General features: G+C 38.9%; 1 protein-coding gene across 2 annotated transcripts in view; it reads left to right on the top strand.

The window, feature by feature from the left end:
* CSMD2 (CUB and Sushi multiple domains 2) overlaps positions 1-19,472 on the top strand; it is a 1,528,443-nt gene that overhangs the window by 1,059,041 nt on the left and 449,930 nt on the right. The window contains exons 9-10 of one of the 2 annotated variants that reach the window (XM_073665735.1): positions 2,521-2,645; positions 6,918-7,039. The exons of the other annotated variant lie outside the window; for it this stretch is intronic. Coding sequence (XP_073521836.1) covers positions 2,521-2,645; positions 6,918-7,039 — 247 coding nt within the window. The remainder of the gene's footprint in view (positions 1-2,520; positions 2,646-6,917; positions 7,040-19,472) is intronic. 2 annotated transcript variants of the gene reach the window in all.

Here is a 19,472-nt window from a genome sequence, read left to right as displayed (position 1 = left end):
GCCAAGTCAAATGTGGCTAATGTTTGCTCTTATTTTAGTCGCTTTGCTCCCAAAATTATTTATGTTTTGCTCTTTCTTTTTAAATCCACCATATGGTTCCAGAGATATGGTCTTTTTTATTTTTGTGTTAATTTTTATAGGCTTTTCCAAGGAGGCAGTGCTCAGAGGATTCTCTGGGGAGTGTCTTCAAGCTCCTCTGCATTACTAGCCTATGAGCAATGTTCCCTTGTTAAAAACCATAAAAAGCACTATAATTAAAGACCACTATCTCTGGAATATAAGCAGATAAAAAAAAACTCGGAATACTCAGGGGAGCAATGGGAATAAAGTTGAGCAATAAATGACCACTTTTGACAGATACCTGTCAATTCCCTTAAAATGTCTGTTTTAAAAAACAGTAGGCGTGTCTCTACACAGTCTAACATTGACAGCTCTGATTGGACAGTGTCAATGTGTATAGGAACACATCCTCAACTGCTAGCACCCTGTTGTCAATTAATTCATAATTTTCTTTGAGGGATAACTGAGGTGTGATACATACAGAATTATAAGAAATGCTAGCCTAAAATTGTTATTGTATGGGAAATTCATTACAGGAGAGGTGGCTGGTCTTTTTTAAAGTGAACATTTAACTTTGACAATCAGAAATTGTATGTCATAACATTATAATGTAGGGGGGTTATGAAGCCACTGACCATCACCAAAATGAAGATGCCCATGACACTCTACAGAGATAGATGCTGGGAAAGGAAGTTGTTTCTGCGCTCTCTGGAGTCACGATAAACCATTAGTATGGATAAAAATGTAGGTTTATTGTCTACGCGTTTCAGAGTCCACCGACTCCTTCTTCAGGACAACCATACATAATGTTATGTATGGTTGTCCTGAGGAAGGAGTCGGTGGACTCTGTTGTTTCTCAAGCTTTTCCCTTGCATAAGTTTATGATGTCAGTTATCAAATGTGCAAAGACGCATGTGTTAAGACAACCTAATGTGTCAACTGTAGATATCACACAAGCTGTGAAACTCCAGAGGTTTGCAGCTGAAGATACAGCGCATGGTGACAAGATCCTTCAAGTCTATGTAGATCATAAACTGTGGAAAGAGATGGAGTAGATATAAAAGTCATAATTCATTCCCATCTTTCCTCCATTTTTATAAACATCAATAAATAGAGAACTGCTCGTCTCTATCAATAAAACAATTTGTACCTTTTAGCCCTAAATGTAACACTGTAGAAATGGCAATGCATTGTTCTTTATGCATGTTCTTATGTCCTTTGTTCTTTTAAATAATGATGAATTTAGAGGCTTTTTTTTTCTACCATGCATTAAACATCAAAGAGCAAGTACAATATTGTTTCAGGATGATAATTCCAGATATTGTAGATGACAATAAATTGATTTCCGGAGTAATTTAGTCTACAAGAACTACGTGGTATTTTTATTATGTAATCTGTTTCCCATATTCCCATTTATTCATAAATCATTACATTCTCCTGTAATCCCATGCCAATAAAGCAGCATAAATGCAGATTTTTTTTATCTAAGGTGAATCAGCTGGAGATGAATTAGTTCAATCATATTTACTTCCACTAGATCTTCAGTTTATAGACGTAAGCAGCCCTACAGAACCTTTCTAGAAATTAAATGGGTAAAAATAGGCACCATTTTGCATCCAGTACTATGTATAATAGTGACATGTTACGTGTCCTTCTCTGGCATGCCAAGCCTCTAACCTTTCCCCAAAATGTAATACTCTGATGAAAATGAACATATTCTTCCAACAGATGGGGCTTGCAATACACGGCAATCCTATTCTCAGTTCCCTAGCTACGGAATCATCTAGAAGATTTGTAATGACAGTGATAATGCAATAAATCACGGAGCTGCTGGGAAATACTGGATATCAATATTGTACATTATGCTGTTTTTATAGAAAGAGGGAGAGAAGAGTCGATATTTATCAAACATCTCTTCACCATAGAAGATTGGGTCCCGAAATGTTATCAGGTGGAGCAGGAAATCAATATCTTACAAATGCAGGGGTTAATTCAACCCTGTCGCAATTGGTGGGAACTAATGTGGTTAGGGAATTAGAAGGGGGAGAGAAAATCTCATTGCTGCTTATTGAAGAATGTAAATAAAAAATATTGGAACGGCATTTCTCTTCAAAACGTAGCTTTTATGCATTATTGAGTGCCAGCGCCTCTGTTCTTCCTTCTGTTTAACAGCATCATCTTCTTATGGAAGATAACCCCTATAATTGCTTCAATTCACAATGATCATGGGCAAGTAAAAAAGTTCAGCTTCTAGCAATTCCCATCCGTTGGACCCTTATTTTCTGACTATCTGCTCATGCCTATCATCAAAGTCTATAGAAAATGGCAAGTTGCTTGGCATAACATACACTGTGAAATCTTCAAAGTTCATATTGCTTGTCTGGTTATATTGTTTGCATCCAATTTATGGGATTATCTGTTCCTTCTACAATCCCTTTACACATGTGTTATTTCCGATAGGCTTGGCTCCAGTATCCAATTCTTGTGCAACGATGGCTATGACCTGCAAGGCTCCAAAAGCATCACTTGCATGAAAGTGAGCGACATGTTTGCCGCCTGGAGTGATCACCGTCCTATTTGCAGAGGTAACATCAGACCAGCAGCCCTAAAATGTATGTTATTACAGTTGTATATCTACATCTATGTGTTATTGTGACATTATTGTTTTTAACGATTACATTTTTCATGAATTTTTGATTAGTGGTCTTACTTACCGTAGCTCCCACTACACTGAAGTCTGATTTTGCTTCCATGTCTACTCCATATTAGAATTTGTAAACCACGATTGACCATCATTTGAAATCGTGTTGGTTCTATGTCCATCATCTGTTCCTATGTCTTCACTAATAAGCCATCATTTATTCCCGGACCACTGATAGGGTTATTACATGGAATAAATCCATTTGGGATTGCATAGACTGATAACAAGTTGTTAGATCATCTAAAGTATTGTGAAAAAATGCTTTGCCATTTCATGTGTTGTTGACCTGCAGAAGCTACATCTTCTTTAATGATCTCAAGGAAATGTAACATCCTTATACATAGGGGGCTGTTAGATTTGTGCAAGTCCTACGAGACTAAGAAGTAGATTAATACTGGCTTTTTGAGTCATTTGAGGTTACTCTAATTGGTTCTTTCTTATGGCCAGATCAGCTTCAGCATTTCTTACCCTTATGCTATGCATAAACATTGAAAAATGTCCAGCACTTAAAATGTTAATGCTTGATCAGACGCTTACAGCCTTTTAAGATGGTCATCTTTTTTTGCTGCTATGTAAGCAAGTAATGTACACTGTATGAAGTTCTTGAATCACCAGCTGTGAGCAATAGAGCATACTGTACATGACAAGATGATTCTGACACCCACCAGTGCTGCAGTGCCATAAAGTAGCTGTTGGGGGTCCCTTGAGCAAAGATGGGCAACAAGCACTCCTCTAAACCTTAGGACTTACCCTGACACTTGGCATCTGATTATATCATCATTTTTTCGTTTAACCCCTAAACCTTGTGACTCCATTATAAACTGAATATCTAATCATAAAAGCATCACAATATACCAGTTCAGAAATGGTAAGATGATCTCAATCGCTGCACTATAACTACTCTTATCAATAACTGTGACACATGTCATTGTAGTTTATAATGTATGTCATAAAATGTTATTATTGGCAAATAAGTAAATAAATAAATATATGTATATATATATATATATATATATATATATATATATAGATATATACACACGCACACATATGTACTGTATATAAATAAGTGTTGAGTACAATGTATATTTATATATAATAGCTGATAAGTACATGGTAAATCTTAGATTCCATTGCTGATTACAGAATAGTTCCTTAATATATTAAGAGTACCAGGGAAATTAGACCCTTCTCATCAACCTGTGATACACGTTGTTTAGTGACAGCCAGTGTCTTCTGGTCCATTGTAAAAATCTTGGCTTCCATAATCATCATTTTAATATTTACTTTGACTTGTATTTTATAGGAATGTGCCCTGCTGCAAGGAAGCCACTTTATGACAGCTGGCTATAGCAATTAGATGAATGATAACTGAACTTGATCATTTTGGTGGGACCAGTTGATCACCTCATGGGTATTGGCTTTTCCCAACTATCCCACCAATATCAGTCATCAGGGAAGAGTTGGGACACCACTATACACAATAAGTGGTCATCCAGTCCAACCTAAAATCCCAAGTTTGGCCATGTATGGTCAGCTCTAGTATATCGTCTGATGTGTATGGTCAGCTTAAAGGGAACCTGACAGCTGATACATGCTGACTGATCCACAAGCAGTATACTGTATATGAGACGCTTGTTGTGTGATTTCAGCCACATATGCTTAATTCTGAAACGCTGCGGCATTTGAGAGTAAAACACTTGTTTAAAAGCTGCCATGGACTGAAAAGCACAGGAAACTAGACGGACAGGTGAATCCAGGTGGCTTCTCCCCTCCTACTGCCCCGGAGTGACAGGTCTCTCCCTAAACATGCAGGCAGGGACCTGTCACTCCAGGGCAGCAGGTGGGGAGAAGAAGCCGAGGACCCTCTTGTAGGATAGCGGATGGGGAGAAGGCGCTGGGGACCCTCCTGTTGGGTAGCGGGAGCAGAGAAGGCACCAGGGAGCCTTCTGTTGGGTAGCGGGGGGGGAGAAGGCACCAGTGACCCTCCTCTTGGGTAGCGGGTGGAGAGAAGGCACTGGGGACCCTCCTGTTGGGTAGCGGGGGTGGAGAGGTGCCAGGGACCCTCCTGTTGAGTAGCAGGGGTAAAGAAGGCACTGGGGACCCTCTTGTTTGACTAGACTCCTGTGCGACTCAGTCCACGGCTGCATTTCAGAGTTAAACATATATGGTTGAAATTGTACAGCCAGTGTCTGATACTTTCTGCCCATGGATCTGGCAGCGTGTATCAGCTGTCAGGTTCCCTTTAACATCAATAGAAAATAGCTATGTATGCAAATGGCTATTCCATTATTGCAGATTCACCTTTTCTATTCTTTAAGCAAAGTTCTTCCGAGAGTGTTTAGTATTACAAACACATTACGGTATATTAGCAGTGTGACAATACTAGATGCTGTGGATAAAGCGGACTTGTATTGACTTTGGAAGATAATTAATTTTTGACGTATTGCACCAGCACCCTCTGCTCCATGTTGTGAAGCTGAGAAATACCCTTGTGGAACCTGATGTATGTGTCACAGAAGTGTAGCAATGCGTCTGTCAATCTGCCAGGCGTTTGGTAGGGAGTCGTGATGAGGGAGCATTAACATTTCATTAAACATTAGAGCAGGACGCGTCTGACTGGGGCATGATGAATTGCTGAGCTTTTGTAAATGGAATGGAAAATAATTGTCGCTGCCTTTTGTACAGTAATGAATGGGTCCTCTCTTACTCCTCTGCCCAATACGAGCTGTCACAAGGTCACCTAGAAACATATTAACCCTTTGCGTCCATTCGGAAAAGGTTGACAAGCAAGCCAAGAACTGTCCTGCAGGATGGTGGCGTGGGGACTCGTTAATTAGCATTCCTTCTTGTCAGTGAGATTTTTCAGCCAGCCTTCGCATTTCACTGCAGCACTGTCCTAGCAACACTTGATATTCAGAGCCACACACCCACCCCAAACACACTCCATGCACAGGGGAGGTGGAGACAAACCCAGCAGTCTTCATTGGAATGAGGGAGCCAGAGTCTGCCCAGATCAGCTGCTTCCACGAAATCTTCCCCCTCCCATCCTTCTCCATGAAACTAGCTGAACAGAAAAGCCTGGCTTAACCTTTCTTATGCCAGATGTTGCTACTTGGCTAGGGACAAGGCTTATTGTGCATTTAATCTTCTGGCTCCTTATATATGTAATTGCACCCTTGGGTTGTCAGGCACAGTGACGTTTGACTGTTTCATGAGACAATATAACACCCAATGCTGGGACTCATCCAATTCCCTGTGTCAAGTGCAGCATTCTTATCGAAGATGACCTTAAATCCATTGACTTAGTTATAGCACAGTAGCAACTGATTCAGCCTAAGGCATTGACCATCTGTGCTTAGCATGTATTGCTATGTACATAGTCATTTACAGTCATCTTTAAACATTCTCCAAACTGTGGAATACTGATTCACTGCAATTCTGTAACCTGGTAAATCCAATGTACCATCTCTAGTCATTCGGAGTAATACCTTCTTATGCATATACTATACACGGTGGCGTAACTATAGAAGGGGGGATTACAGTCACACCCAGGATCTGAAGCCCAGAAGGGCCCAACGGTTCCTTTGGATTAGAAGACCAATACTAATAAGAATCTATGATAGTTGGAGATTTGCATTGGGACCCACAAGTTTCACGTTACGCCACTCACTATTCGTAACCATATACAAGTCAGAAAACCATTTCATTCATGTCAAGATGAGAGTGTAATTTGGTAGACAGAAGTAATATGTATTGAAAAAATGATCTCTGTTTCTTGAAGGGCCATCTTTGGCTTCAGTTCAGCTATTCATACCATGTGCTTCTGATAATAGCTGAGCTGTTGCAACACGGTATGTCCTAACCGAGTCAAATACAACCCTAATAGATATAGAAAAAGAGAAACTACCATAAAGTTATGTGTATTGGCATGTTTTGTACATGTACATTGTTAGTATATTCTATCACTATTGGACTAGCTATATGTTATTGCTCTTATTAAGGGTAGAACTTAGATATAGGATAATATTGTATCAATGCAAACAAAATCCCATATAAAAAGCTATAAATAAATGTCAACCCAACATCATCCAACATAAAATTCTATAGTTTACGGTTCAGATGACCTAATAGATTTTCACATTTTACCCTACAGCAAGAATGTGTGACGCTCATCTTCGGGGACCTTCTGGGATTATCACATCCCCTAACTATCCAGTCCAGTATGACAGCAATGCACACTGTGTGTGGATCATTACAGCCATCAATCCATCTAAGGTAAGATAGCAATGTAAAGAACCTATGAGTGCGTGAAATGTGAAAAGTCACAGTGGAATAGCTATATAAGATGTTTGACCGATATTTATTATATTTTTTATTTGTATGGAGTATACGAGAGAAATTAGTGCTATAGGACTGTATATGTAATCTAGACATAGCATTATAGTCAAATTTATATTTTTGGGTAACATGCTTGCATGAGTGATAATGATACACTTGGCACAAGGGATAAGAGAATCTACAGATGTGTCCAGCCGCACTTTTTTTTAAAATTTTACTATGAACTGACAATAACTAGAAAAATTCTTTGACAGGCTATAAGCCACTTCACAGCCATTGGGTGGCCACCAATGGACATATATAGCATTGTTTTTTTGTTTTTTTTACAAAAAGCTGATAATCTCATGCCGTATATCTCAAGTATGCTGAGTCAAATGTTCTGGAAGAACACACCTGTTTGTGGCATCCTGTATATAATATGAATAACTAAAGGATAAACACCTCATGTATATGGTTACCATGTTTAAGGGCACACTAAACTATAAAACCATAGTTCTGCACTAAGCAAGCCTCTACATCACACATCAGTTGCAGATATACAAAGCTTACTCAAGAGTTCATGTCCCCTAGGGAAACTGAAAATATAAGTGAAACCCAATAAAAACAAATATAAAAAAAATCTTAAAAAAAAACTGAAAAGTTCCAATCACCCTTCTTTTATAATCCATAAATTAAGAAATTGAAAAGAAAAATATTTAAATAAACATATTTGGTATTTACACATCCATAAAAGTACAATTTATAAAAATATAAAAATAGGTAAACGATGTAATAAAGAAAATATTGAAAAGCCAAAATTGCTGGCTTTTGATCACCTTAATTCCCCAAAAAAATGCAATAAAAGGTGATCAAAACATTGTATTTACCCCAAAATGTTACTAATAAACACTACAGGTCACCACACAAAAAATGTCCTTATTGTTTAAGGTCCAGTAAAAATTAACATATACAAGATTTTATATATATATATATATATATATATATATATATATATATATATATATATATATATATATATATATATATATATATATATATATATATAAAGTACTGTGAAAAGGATTTAGGTAGATGTGAAATAAATGCTGCAAAGTAAGAATGTTTTCAAAAATATAAATGTTAATAGTTTATTTTTATCAGTTAACAAAATGCAAAGTGAACATTAATATCTGGTTTAACCACCCTTTGCCTTCAACACAGCATTAAAGGGAACCTGTCACATGAGTAAAACCCTATTAACCGGCAGGTATGTGGTTAATCTGCAGGTTAATAGCTCTCTGAACCTGCCCGGCGCCAGCACTTAGACCCCACATGCCGGAAGGAAATTACCTTTATTCCTCCCATCAGCATTCGGCATTCAGTCATATGGGCGGCACCGACACAATTTCAGTCACCGCTCTGTGTATAGAGAGCTGCGGCTGTAACCTGGCCCCCGGAACTGGCTGATAGCAGGATCAGCCTTAGGCTCTAAGTGCAGGCGCCGGGAAAGTTCAGAATGCTATTAACCTGCAGATTAACTCCATATCTGCAGGTTAATAGCGTTTTTTCCCGTCTCAGGTCCCCTTTAAAGCATCAATTCTTCCTATACACTTGCACACAGTTTTTGAAGGAACGTGGCAAGGAGGTTGTTGCAAACAACTTGTACTAGATTTTCTGTGGCTGTAGACTTGTGCAAATCCTTCTATCTCTTCATGTAATTCCAGACAGAGTCGAAGATGTTGAGATTAGGACTCTGTGGGACCATGTCATCACTTCCAGGACTCCTTGTTCTTTTTTTACGTTGAAAATAGTCCTTTATGACATTGGGTGTATGTTGGAGGTTGTCCTGCTGCAGAATAAATTTGGAGCCAATCAGATTCCTCCCTGAAGATACTGCATGATGGATAAGTATCTCCCTGTGTTTCTCAGCATTGAGTACACCAAGAAATGGACAACTTTGAGGACCATAGATGCAGTTGCTAGCAAAGGAAACTTAGTGTAGCGGATGAAAGAAATATGCTTATTTCCCTTCGAAATCAGAAGATGTTCAGCTGTGTCATCAGTTCAAAACTGGCAACAACCACTGGACATAGCTACACCCCAGTCCAGACAGAAATGGTCTTCATGGAAGATTTATGGCTAAAAACAATACCTTCAACATGGAAACCAGGCAAAGTAACTCAACTCTGCATGAAAACATAGGAACTAGGGTGAAGAATGATGAATCAAAATTGTAATTATTTGTCTGTAACAAAAGACAGTTTGTTGCCAAAATGATGGGAAGCGGTACAATGAGTGTCTGCAGTTAACATTGAAGCTGGTGGAGGTTCCTTGCAAGTTTGGGGCAACATTTCAGCAAGTGTTTTTGGTCAAGATTAATGGTGTCCTCAATGATAAAGCATATAGCTAGATATTTATCTATTCTATAATACCATTAGGGAGACGTCTAATGACTCCAAATTTGTTCCACTGCAGGATAATGACCCTAAACATTGAGCCAATGTCATTGAGAACTATTTTCAATATAAAAAAGAACAAAGAGTCCTGGAAGTGATGATATGCCTCCCACAAAACCCTGATCTCATCATCATGAAGTCTGTTTAGAATAATATGCAGAGACAGAATAATTTGTGCCAGCCTACATGCATAGAAGATTTGTAGTTAGTTTTCCAAGATGTTTGGAACAACTTTCCTGCCAAGTTCCTTCAAAGACTGTGCAAGCGTATTGAGAAAAAATGATGTATATTTTGCAAAGGGTGGTGACCCCAAATATTGATTTGATTTAGATTACCATATTCTTTTGTTCATTAACTTTCATTCCGTTGAATAATAAAAATAAGATATTACCATTTCTATTTCCAATAATGGTTTTGAAGTTTCAATTTGGATTATGATATGTTAACACAAATAACATGACACATGAAAATGTCTCTTGTTACCTATGATGGTGTGGTTACAAGATCATAAATATGAAAAAAAAAATGTAAATCCAGAGTTAATTCATCTTTTTATTGCATTTTGTATTACTGAGTTGAAACTATACTCTTGAGAGGATTATGTTTATGTACATGCATGAAATGACAATCTAGATAATCATTGCTACTCCCATTGCACTATGGTCATATCCACCAAAGTGCCAACTTTAATTGCTATTTCTCGACTTTAGTAGTCGTTTCTGTAAATAAATCTAGCCATATGTGTTCACACTTTCAACCATTATTGAGTAAATATGTTTCAGGATCTTAGTGGAAAATGGCAAATGATGGAAGCTGCAAATTATAACTTGCCACATTGTTCAAGGCAGGCTTCAAGTTTTGTTATTTCTTCTCTAGCAACTACTGAATATTCAAAATCATTGAATACACGTACACTATATGTTGTTCTATTACCTGCAGTACCCGCATTTCTATCAGCCAAAGGCCACGGCCCCACTATCAGTATTTTGTCAGTGTTCGGTCAGTATTTTTTCTCAGGAGTGGGAGCCAAAACCAGGAGTGGGTGATAAATGCAGAATTGGTGACTTGTTTTTATTATACCTTTTCTCTGATTGCTCCTCACCTGCTTTTGTCTCCCACTCCTGAGAAAAAATACTGACCGAATACTGATAGTGGGGCCGTGGCCAAATAAGCAGTATCTTATCTCTATAGCAGATACTAAGCCCATTGATTGGCTGCAGTGGTCACATGCACAGTAGTCGTGATGTCACTGCTGCAACCAATAACCAACGGAGCACTGGAGCAGGGGAGGGTGAGTGCATCTGATTTTATTATTTATAATTACACTGGATCATACTTGTCAAACTCCGGCCCGTGGGCCAAATCTGACCCGCAGGGTGGTTATATTTGGCCCATTACAGCAGAACCACCACCCCTATGTAGGGCCATTATTCTGTATGGAAGAATATGTGAGGCACATTATACTCTATGGAGGACTATGTGAGGCCCATTATTCTATATGGAGGACTATGGGGGCCCATTATATTGTATGGAGGACTATGTGGGTTCCATTATTCTGTATGGAGGACTATGTGGGGCCCATTATACTGTATGGAGCACTATGTGGGGCCATTATTCTGCATGGAGGACTATGTGGGTTCATTATTCTGTATGGATGACTATGTGGGGCCATTATTCTGTATGGAGGACTATGGTGGGTCATTATTCTGTATGGACGATTATGCGAAGCCCATTGTACTCTATAGAGGACTATGTGGGGGACTATGGGGGCCCATTATTCTGTTTGGAGGACTATGTGTAGACCATTATTCTGTATGGAGGACTATGTGGGGCCCATTATACTGTATGGAGGACTATGTGGGTCCATTATTCTGTATGGAGGACTATGTGAGGCCCATTATTCTGTATGGAGGACTATGTGGGGCCCATTATACTGCATGGAGCACTCTGTGGGGCCATTATTCTGTGTGGAGGACTATGTGGGTTCATTATTCTGTATGGATGAATATGTGGGGCCATTATTCTGTACGGAGGATTATGGTGGGTCATTATTCTGTATGGAAGATTATGCGAGGCCCATTATACTCTATGGAGGACTATGTGGGGCCCATTATTCTATATGGAGGACTATGGGGGGCCCATTATTCTGTATCGAGGACTATATGGGGCCCATTATTCAGTATAGAGGACCATGTGGGGTCCATTATACTGTAGACTTGTTGGCCTGCGACCTTGTCCAAGTTTTCCATTTTGTCCCTCTGTGTGTTTAAGTTTCACATCCCTGTACTAGATCAATGGGGGTAATCAAAATTTAGATGAGAAACCCCGTTAACAGAGGAGGCACTACTACTACTGTACCATGATGTTATCATTGGCTTTCATTCTGTTGTGTCTCTTATGTCTTAAAAATGTAATATCAGTAAATCTGTATGTGTCCCAGGATATATATATATATATATATATATATATATATATATATATATTCATCTCCTGCTCCTTTTAATGACCTACACATGTGCTCTCTCTTACCTTTCCTATTGGCCCCAAAATGAAAGCATTGAAAAATAGAACATCATTTTGTAATACTCTGTCATGCATTTTTTTATGCTATATGCATTTATATGTAGACTCCCAATGATTTTAATTGCATGTTACCTTGCTTGGAAATGGATTTTCTAATATGAAAAATTGGGGTCCTTGACAAAATGTTCAGAAAGATAAGAGTGGACTAAACATATCTGTATAAGCGTATAGCTATAGTCAGGGTGGTAACATAAAATATCACCATTAGGAATATAGATTTATGTTCCATTACTCTTTACACCCCAGTCATAGACCTCTCAAACAGACAAATCAGATCTAATTTTTTGCACTGAGGAGGGGCAACACCACGAAACATGTGTTTGCAAATTGAGATTCTGATTTGTTTTTATCATAAGGATCGATATTGACTTTTAGAATTGGTACTTCCAATATGTGTCAGTAGAGTTCAAGTCCTCTTCCTCTCTGAAGAGGTACGTTGCATATTTAATTTTCCCAGAGGAGCATGGCCTATGAGTCTCCTTACACTGGCATGTCAGCCATGTCACTCTCCACAATGAAAGACGTTACCCCTTGAATATATGAATCATTTAGGCTCGTGATACAAAAGTATTGTGTTCTTTAATTTCTGCTCCTGTTTTTTACCACTGCCTTCTATTTAAAAAAAAATAGAAAACATTAAAATTAACTTCTGCTTTCTTTAATAATAAAGCCACCATGCTTAAAATGAGCTATTATTACATTTAATTAGGCTTTCCGATATCTGGGGATGAAATATGCTGAGATATGAAATAGCTCCACAAGTTAATCATTAGGACTAACTGTCACTTGCAGGTTTGGAGCCCATCATCACAAGATACTGCTCAGTGGTAGGGGCAGTGCACGCAATGTGAGGATTCACAAGTCTGCGGTCACGTAAAGTGAATGCAGACTTGTAGCTTAAGACCGGAAAACCCCTTTAAATTCTGTTAACTAAAATTAAAATTAGTGATTCCCAATAGCACTATGGGTAAAGAATGAATTTTCCTTAGAAATCACTGCCTGGCGCACAATTTCATTGTACTCCACCACAGGCTAGGACTGGCCTACAGGAGAACAGGAGAAACCTCCGGAGGGCCCCTATGCAGGAATATGCCACCTCCCACTTATATGAGCAGTACTTGGCAGAATACACTTGATTCACCAGGCAAAGGCAGCATCTTATTCATTTAACAATCTACCCAGTTTATTGCTATGGAATTTTGTGAATGAGGATAATGTCACATTTGCATGTAGCTGAAAAGTGGGGCCTTGGAGTAATGTTACTGGTGGGCCCTTGGCACCCCAGTAAAATAATTTCCATTTCACATTTCCCCATTTTAATTTTTTTTTTTAGAATTTGATTGGAGCAGATCTGATCACCACTGAGAAATAACGATCTCTTAACTTTCATTTACCATCACATTGCAATTAAACAAAATTCTAATTGCAAAGCTGATTTGATTTAGACCCAGCATCCAATTAGGTATAAAACATGAGTTACGTTATAAAGTGAACACGGTTATAAAGCTGAAAGTTGGGCTGTAGTATCTGACTTCAATGGAGTATGATGATTAACCTCTTATATCTAGCAGTGATAATAAAAATGTTTCCATTTAACAGCACTTGAATTTAGATAGTTATTGGAAATCACAGCTCTTTTTGACTATGAGTAAACTAGTGTCTAGAACTGATGTACTATTATTATGGTCTCTCCATGACAGTTCATGTCAAATTCATCTATAGATGAGTCGGCCGTATACCAAATAAAAAAAAAAACACTGAGTAATCACATTGCTGTAAAAATATTCTTTACAATGACTGATCTTTTTTCCGTAATAAATTTTGATTGTTACTTGTTGCTTAGGGTCCATTCACACTAGCAGTTTTCTGGCTATAACAAGCTCCTATCAACAATATAACAAGTTGATTGGCCCTCATTTAATGCTCTAATTTTTACAATTATTTAATCATTTGTTTCCATGAACTTGGAATTATCTTTATGACTAACCCATTAATTACATTTATGCAAGAATGCAGATTATCTTTGATTTAAAGCCTATGTTCAGTGACAAAGCAACATGTACTTAAGTGACCGATAGAACATGTGACGTACCATGATTGCAGTCAGTAATTACCCGTGAGATGCCCTATTCTGCTTCTAATATATTTTTGTCAGTAACTAGTAATCAAACATCACTTCTGACCTGAGATTACCACCTAGAAACATTTAGTGTACCTTCTAAGGTATATATACTCTCTAAGTAACAGGCTTATCTGTTGTTGTCACAGGCAATAATTCATAGAGGGCTAGATGTGGAGAAAGTGTGCTGGGACGTGGGGCTGGAAAGCAGATTAGTAGAAATAAAAGTGTAATGTGCCTAAAACAAGGATTTTTTTAAATTTAATTGTGAATTAGCAAATTGAAGAGGACCTTTCACAGTATTTGTTTTTCTTTTCAATTGTATATATCAGTAAATAGGTGCAGAGGGGCTGATTACTTTTTTTTTTCTTCTTCTCCCCCCTCCAGCATTACAGAGATATGGGCTTTTATAGTTGAAATGCAAATTTACCTTTCAACCAATAGGGAGTTAACAGAGGTTCTTTTCTGAGGGCGATTAATTTTTCCCCTGTATGACGTTGTCCAATCATAAAAAGGCAGTGTTATACAGGGATAAAAAGAAAACACCCCAATAGAAAGTCAGAACTGTTTTTTTTCATGGAGATCTGGTGGGACTGATGTGTCTAAACCTGATAACACTGAGGTCTCCTCACTAGAGATGAGCGGTGTTCGACTCGAACTGTTCGCAATCTCAAATTCGAGCTGTTTTGGGCGGTGTTCGAGCCGTTCGGCGAACACGAACGATTTGAAAAAAATTCGGCTGTTCGAGGTTATGTTCGATAACTGGTCGTGCACCAAAATCATAACTGGATTTTTTCTCAGTAATGCTGAAAATTTATGTTAATACGCAGTTTGAGTGTACAGCGGGGCGCAGGGAGGGGCAGGGGATGGATCTCTGCAGTAATAATGAAGATCTCCATTTTTTTTTCTCTTTCCCGCATTTACAGTGGGGAGGTGCAATCTGTCAGCCTATCAGCAGCGCACACACGGAGCGAAGTGCTTTTTTTCACACAAGCAAGGGCATGTGTCATTGGCAGTGTATGTCACATGTCCTTGCCCTATAAGACCCAGCCATTTTCCCCGTCACCACCATTTTCTCACTGCTGCAGCTGCGTGTTAGACCGCACCGCTGCTGCTGTGTGCGCTATACTTTCAGTGTTAATTTCAAGCCAATTTTCACACAAATCTACAGATAGCTTGGGAGTAGGGAATAGTTGTGATTGCTGTCCTTTTAAGGACTAGGTTACATCATTTCATACGACTTTTATCAGGAAGGTCTGTGCTCTTAAATAGAGAGGTTGGGAGTAAAGACTAATTGTAATTGCAGTCCTTTTCATGACTAAGTTACATCAGTCCCTATCACTTTTATCAGGCAGGTGTGTGCTCTTAAATAGATAGGTTGGGAGTAAAAACTAATGGTAATTGCAGTCCTTTTCAGGACTAAGTTACATCATTTCCTATCACTTTTTGCCAGGCAGGTCTGTGCCAGTGCTGTGCTAGTTTTTTTTCACAGCATTTGGCTAAATCTAGCAAAGCAAATCCTTTTTGGCCTATTGCAGAATGTATTAGTCAGTGGAGTAGCCTATCTGTGTTGCAAGCTACACCACCTGTGTATAGAATACAAATTTTTTTACTGCACCTAGTGAAGTAAAACCTTTTGGACATAGCATCATTCTATTAGTCCATCTATACTAACCTCCACCAGGTTGCAAATTCAATATAATATTTTTCTGCATCGAGCTCTAAAAAATATTTAGGCTTCTAGCAGTGTGTGGGACTTGTTATATTAGCCCATCTATACTGACCTGCATCAGGTTGCAAATTCAATATAATTTTTTTCTGCATCTAGCTCTGAAAAAATATTTTGGCTTCTAGCAGTGTGTGGGACGTGTTCTATTAGTCCATCTATACTAACCTCCATCAGGTTGCAAATTCAATCTAATTTTTTTCTGCATCTAGCTCTGAAAAAATATTTCAGCTTGTAGCAGTGTGTGGGACTTGTTCTATTAGTCCATCTATACTGACCTCCATCAGGTTGCAAATTCAATATAATTTTTTTCTGCATCGAGCTCTGAAAAAATATTTAGGCTTCTAGCAGTGTGTGGGACTTGTTCTATTAGTCCATCTATACTGACCTCCATCAGGTTGCAAATTCAATCAAATTTTTTTCTGCATCTAGCTCTGAAAAAATATTTAGGCTTCTAGCAGTGTGTGGGACTTGTTCTATTAGTCCATCTATACTGACCTCCATCAGGTTGCAAATTCAATATAATTTTTTTCTGCATCTAGCTCTGAAAAAATATTTAGGCTTCTAGCAGTGTGTGGGACTTGTTCTATTAGTCCATCTATACTGACCTCCATCAGGTTGCAAATTCAATATAATTTTTTTCTGCATCGAGCTTTGAAAAAATGTTTAGGCTTCTAGCAGTGTGTGGGACTTGTTCTATTAGTCCATCTATAATAACCTCCATAAGGTTGCAAATTCAATCTAATTTTTTTCTGCATCTAGCTCTGAAAAAATATTTAGGCTTCTAGCAGTGTGTGGGACTTGTTCTATTAGTCAATCTATACTGACCTCCATCAGGTTGCAAATTCAATATAATTTTTTTCTGCCTCTAGCTCTGAAAAAATATTTCAGCTTGTAGCAGTGTGTGGGACTTGTTCTATTAGTCCATATATACTAACCTCCATCAGGTTGCAAATTCAATCTAATTTTTTTCTGCATCTAGCTCTGAAAAAATATTTCAGCTTGTAGCAGTGTGTGGGACTTGTTCTATTAGTCCATCTATACTTACCTCCATCAGGTTGCAAATTCAATATAATATTTTTCTGCATCGAGCTCTGAAAAAATATTTAGGCTTGTAGCAGTGTGTGGGACTTGTTCTATTAGTCCATCTATACTAACCTCCATCAGGTTGCAAATTCAATCTATTTTTTTCCTGCATCTAGCTCTGAAAAAATATTTAGGCTTCTAACAGTGTGTGGGACTTGTTCTATTAGTCCATCTATACTGACCTCCATCAGGTTGCAAATTCAATATAATATTTTTCTGCATCGAGCTCTGAAAAAATATTTAGGCTTCTAGCAGTCTGTGGGACTTGTTCTATTAGTTCATCTATACTAACCTCCATCAGGTTGCAAATTCAATCTAATTTTTTTCTGAATCTAGCTCTGAAAAAATATTTCGACTTCTAGCAGTGTGTGGGACTTGTTCTATTAGTCCATCTATACTGACCTCCATCAGGTTGCAAATTCAATATAATTTTTTTCTGCATCTAGCTCTGAAAAAATATTTCGGCTTCTAGCAGTGTGTGGGACTTGTTCTATTAGTCCATCTATACTGACCTCCATCAGGTTGCAAATTCAATATAATTTTTTCTGCATCGAGCTCTGAAACAATATTTAGGCTTCAAGCAGTGTGTGGGACTTGTTCTATTAGTCCATCTATACTAACCTCCATCAGGTTGCAAATTCAATCAATTTTTTTTCTGCATCTAGCTCTGAAAAAAATATTTCAGCTTGCAGCAGTGTGTGGGACTTGTTCTATTAGTCCATCTATACTGACCTCCATCAGGTTGCAAATTAAATATAATATTTTTCTGCATCGAGTTCTGAAAAAATATTTAGGCTTCTAGCAGTGTGTGGGACTTGTTCTATTAGTCCATCTATACTAACCTCCATCAGGTTGCAAATTCAATCTAATTTTTTTCTGCATCTAGCTCTGAAAAAATATTTCAGCTTGTAGCAGTGTGTGGGACTTGTTCTATTAGTCCATCTATACTGACCTCCATCAGGTTGCAAATTCAATATAATTTTTATCTGCATCTAGCCCAGCCAAAACTTTTGGCCTAATACCACAGTTTGGCCACTCAGCTCTGCTCGTTTCCCATCCATTGTTTTTTTGTGCAACCAACTCCAGAGTTGTGAATTAGTTAACCACCAAAATGAGTGGAAAAAGGCCAGCTGCTGGTGGAAAGGGGAATGAGCGTGTTGGGAAGGGGAACAAAGGTTGTGTCCGTGGAGTAGGTGTTAAAGCAACAGTAACATCTGCAGAAGAAAGACCATCTTCCAGCCAAACTAAAATGTCTACTTCTTTTAGCGGACAATGTGATAAGATCCCTTTCTTACGGCCACGCCAATCGCTACAAATTCCAGATGAGGCACAAAAACAGCAGGTGCTTCAACGGATATCAAGTGCTCCTTTAAGTGGGCTCTCCTCCACATCAACTTCAACATCACAAATACTCCGGTCCTCAGAGGTGTCACCCCAATCGCACTTGCTTCCTCACAGCTCCCAAGTCTCCAGCTGCCCGTCTGAGTATGGGGTAGAATTTGGTGGTTGAGTCTGCAGAGCTGTTTACTCATACTATAGCCTGGGAATCAGAGGTCGGCTCCAGAGCTTCTGTGAATCCAGACGAGGAAATGATCTGCACTGATGCCCAGAATCTTTATGAGTCGGATCCAGGACCAGACGCAGAAGGTTCTGACCATAATGTAGACCCTCATTCCCAAACTATGACTCCTGATGGTGGAGACAATGAGGAAGACGATGATGAGACTCAAATACCTGATTGGAGCGACAACTTTAGTTTTTTGTCAGGGCAGGAACAGGTTGGCTCTGAGGACGACGGGTGTGATAACACACAGGGTGATGATGATGAGGTTGGAGATCCCACTTACTGTCAACCCACAGTCAGCCAAGAGATGAGGTCAGCAGTAGTGTTGAGCCACCCCCGTAGTGTTCGAGTTCGGTTCGGTTCGTCGAACACCCGTGTGTTCGCCGAACTGTTCGTCGAACTGTTCGTCGAACACCTTCGAACACCGTTAAAACCAATGGCAGGCAAACAAAAACACATAGAAACACATAGAAAACACCTTCAAAGGTGTCCAAAAGCTGACAAACTGCTCAGAAAACATAACTAACACATGGAAAAGTGACAAGTACATATAGTCATGCGAAAATAAAAGAGGTGGAGGAGTAAAAGGAGGGGGAGACACAGATATAGGCATGTCATGCCCTTCTAAAATCCAAAAAGTGAGAAGCCGACACGGCCAGTCCGCTCCTGCCCGTGCCACCTCCGTGTCGCCGGGTTTGTGCCAGAGCCGCGGTGAACCCTGATGGCCAGCCCCCCTCTCCCAATACTGGTGCCTGTCCGCTGGTGGGTCGAGCGAGCCCCCCTGTGGTGGAGGCAGCTCTAAGCTTTTTAATTTAAATTGTCTCTCTAATTTGAATAAATACACTTTAAATCCATTT

The sequence above is a fragment of the Phyllobates terribilis genome, unplaced genomic scaffold (assembly GCF_046119375.1).
Source record: "Phyllobates terribilis strain yellow unplaced genomic scaffold, ASM4611937v1 Scaffold_2__4_contigs__length_985480577, whole genome shotgun sequence".
Classification (NCBI taxonomy): Eukaryota; Metazoa; Chordata; class Amphibia; order Anura; family Dendrobatidae; genus Phyllobates; species Phyllobates terribilis.
This window is presented reverse-complemented; position numbering and strand designations above follow the sequence as displayed.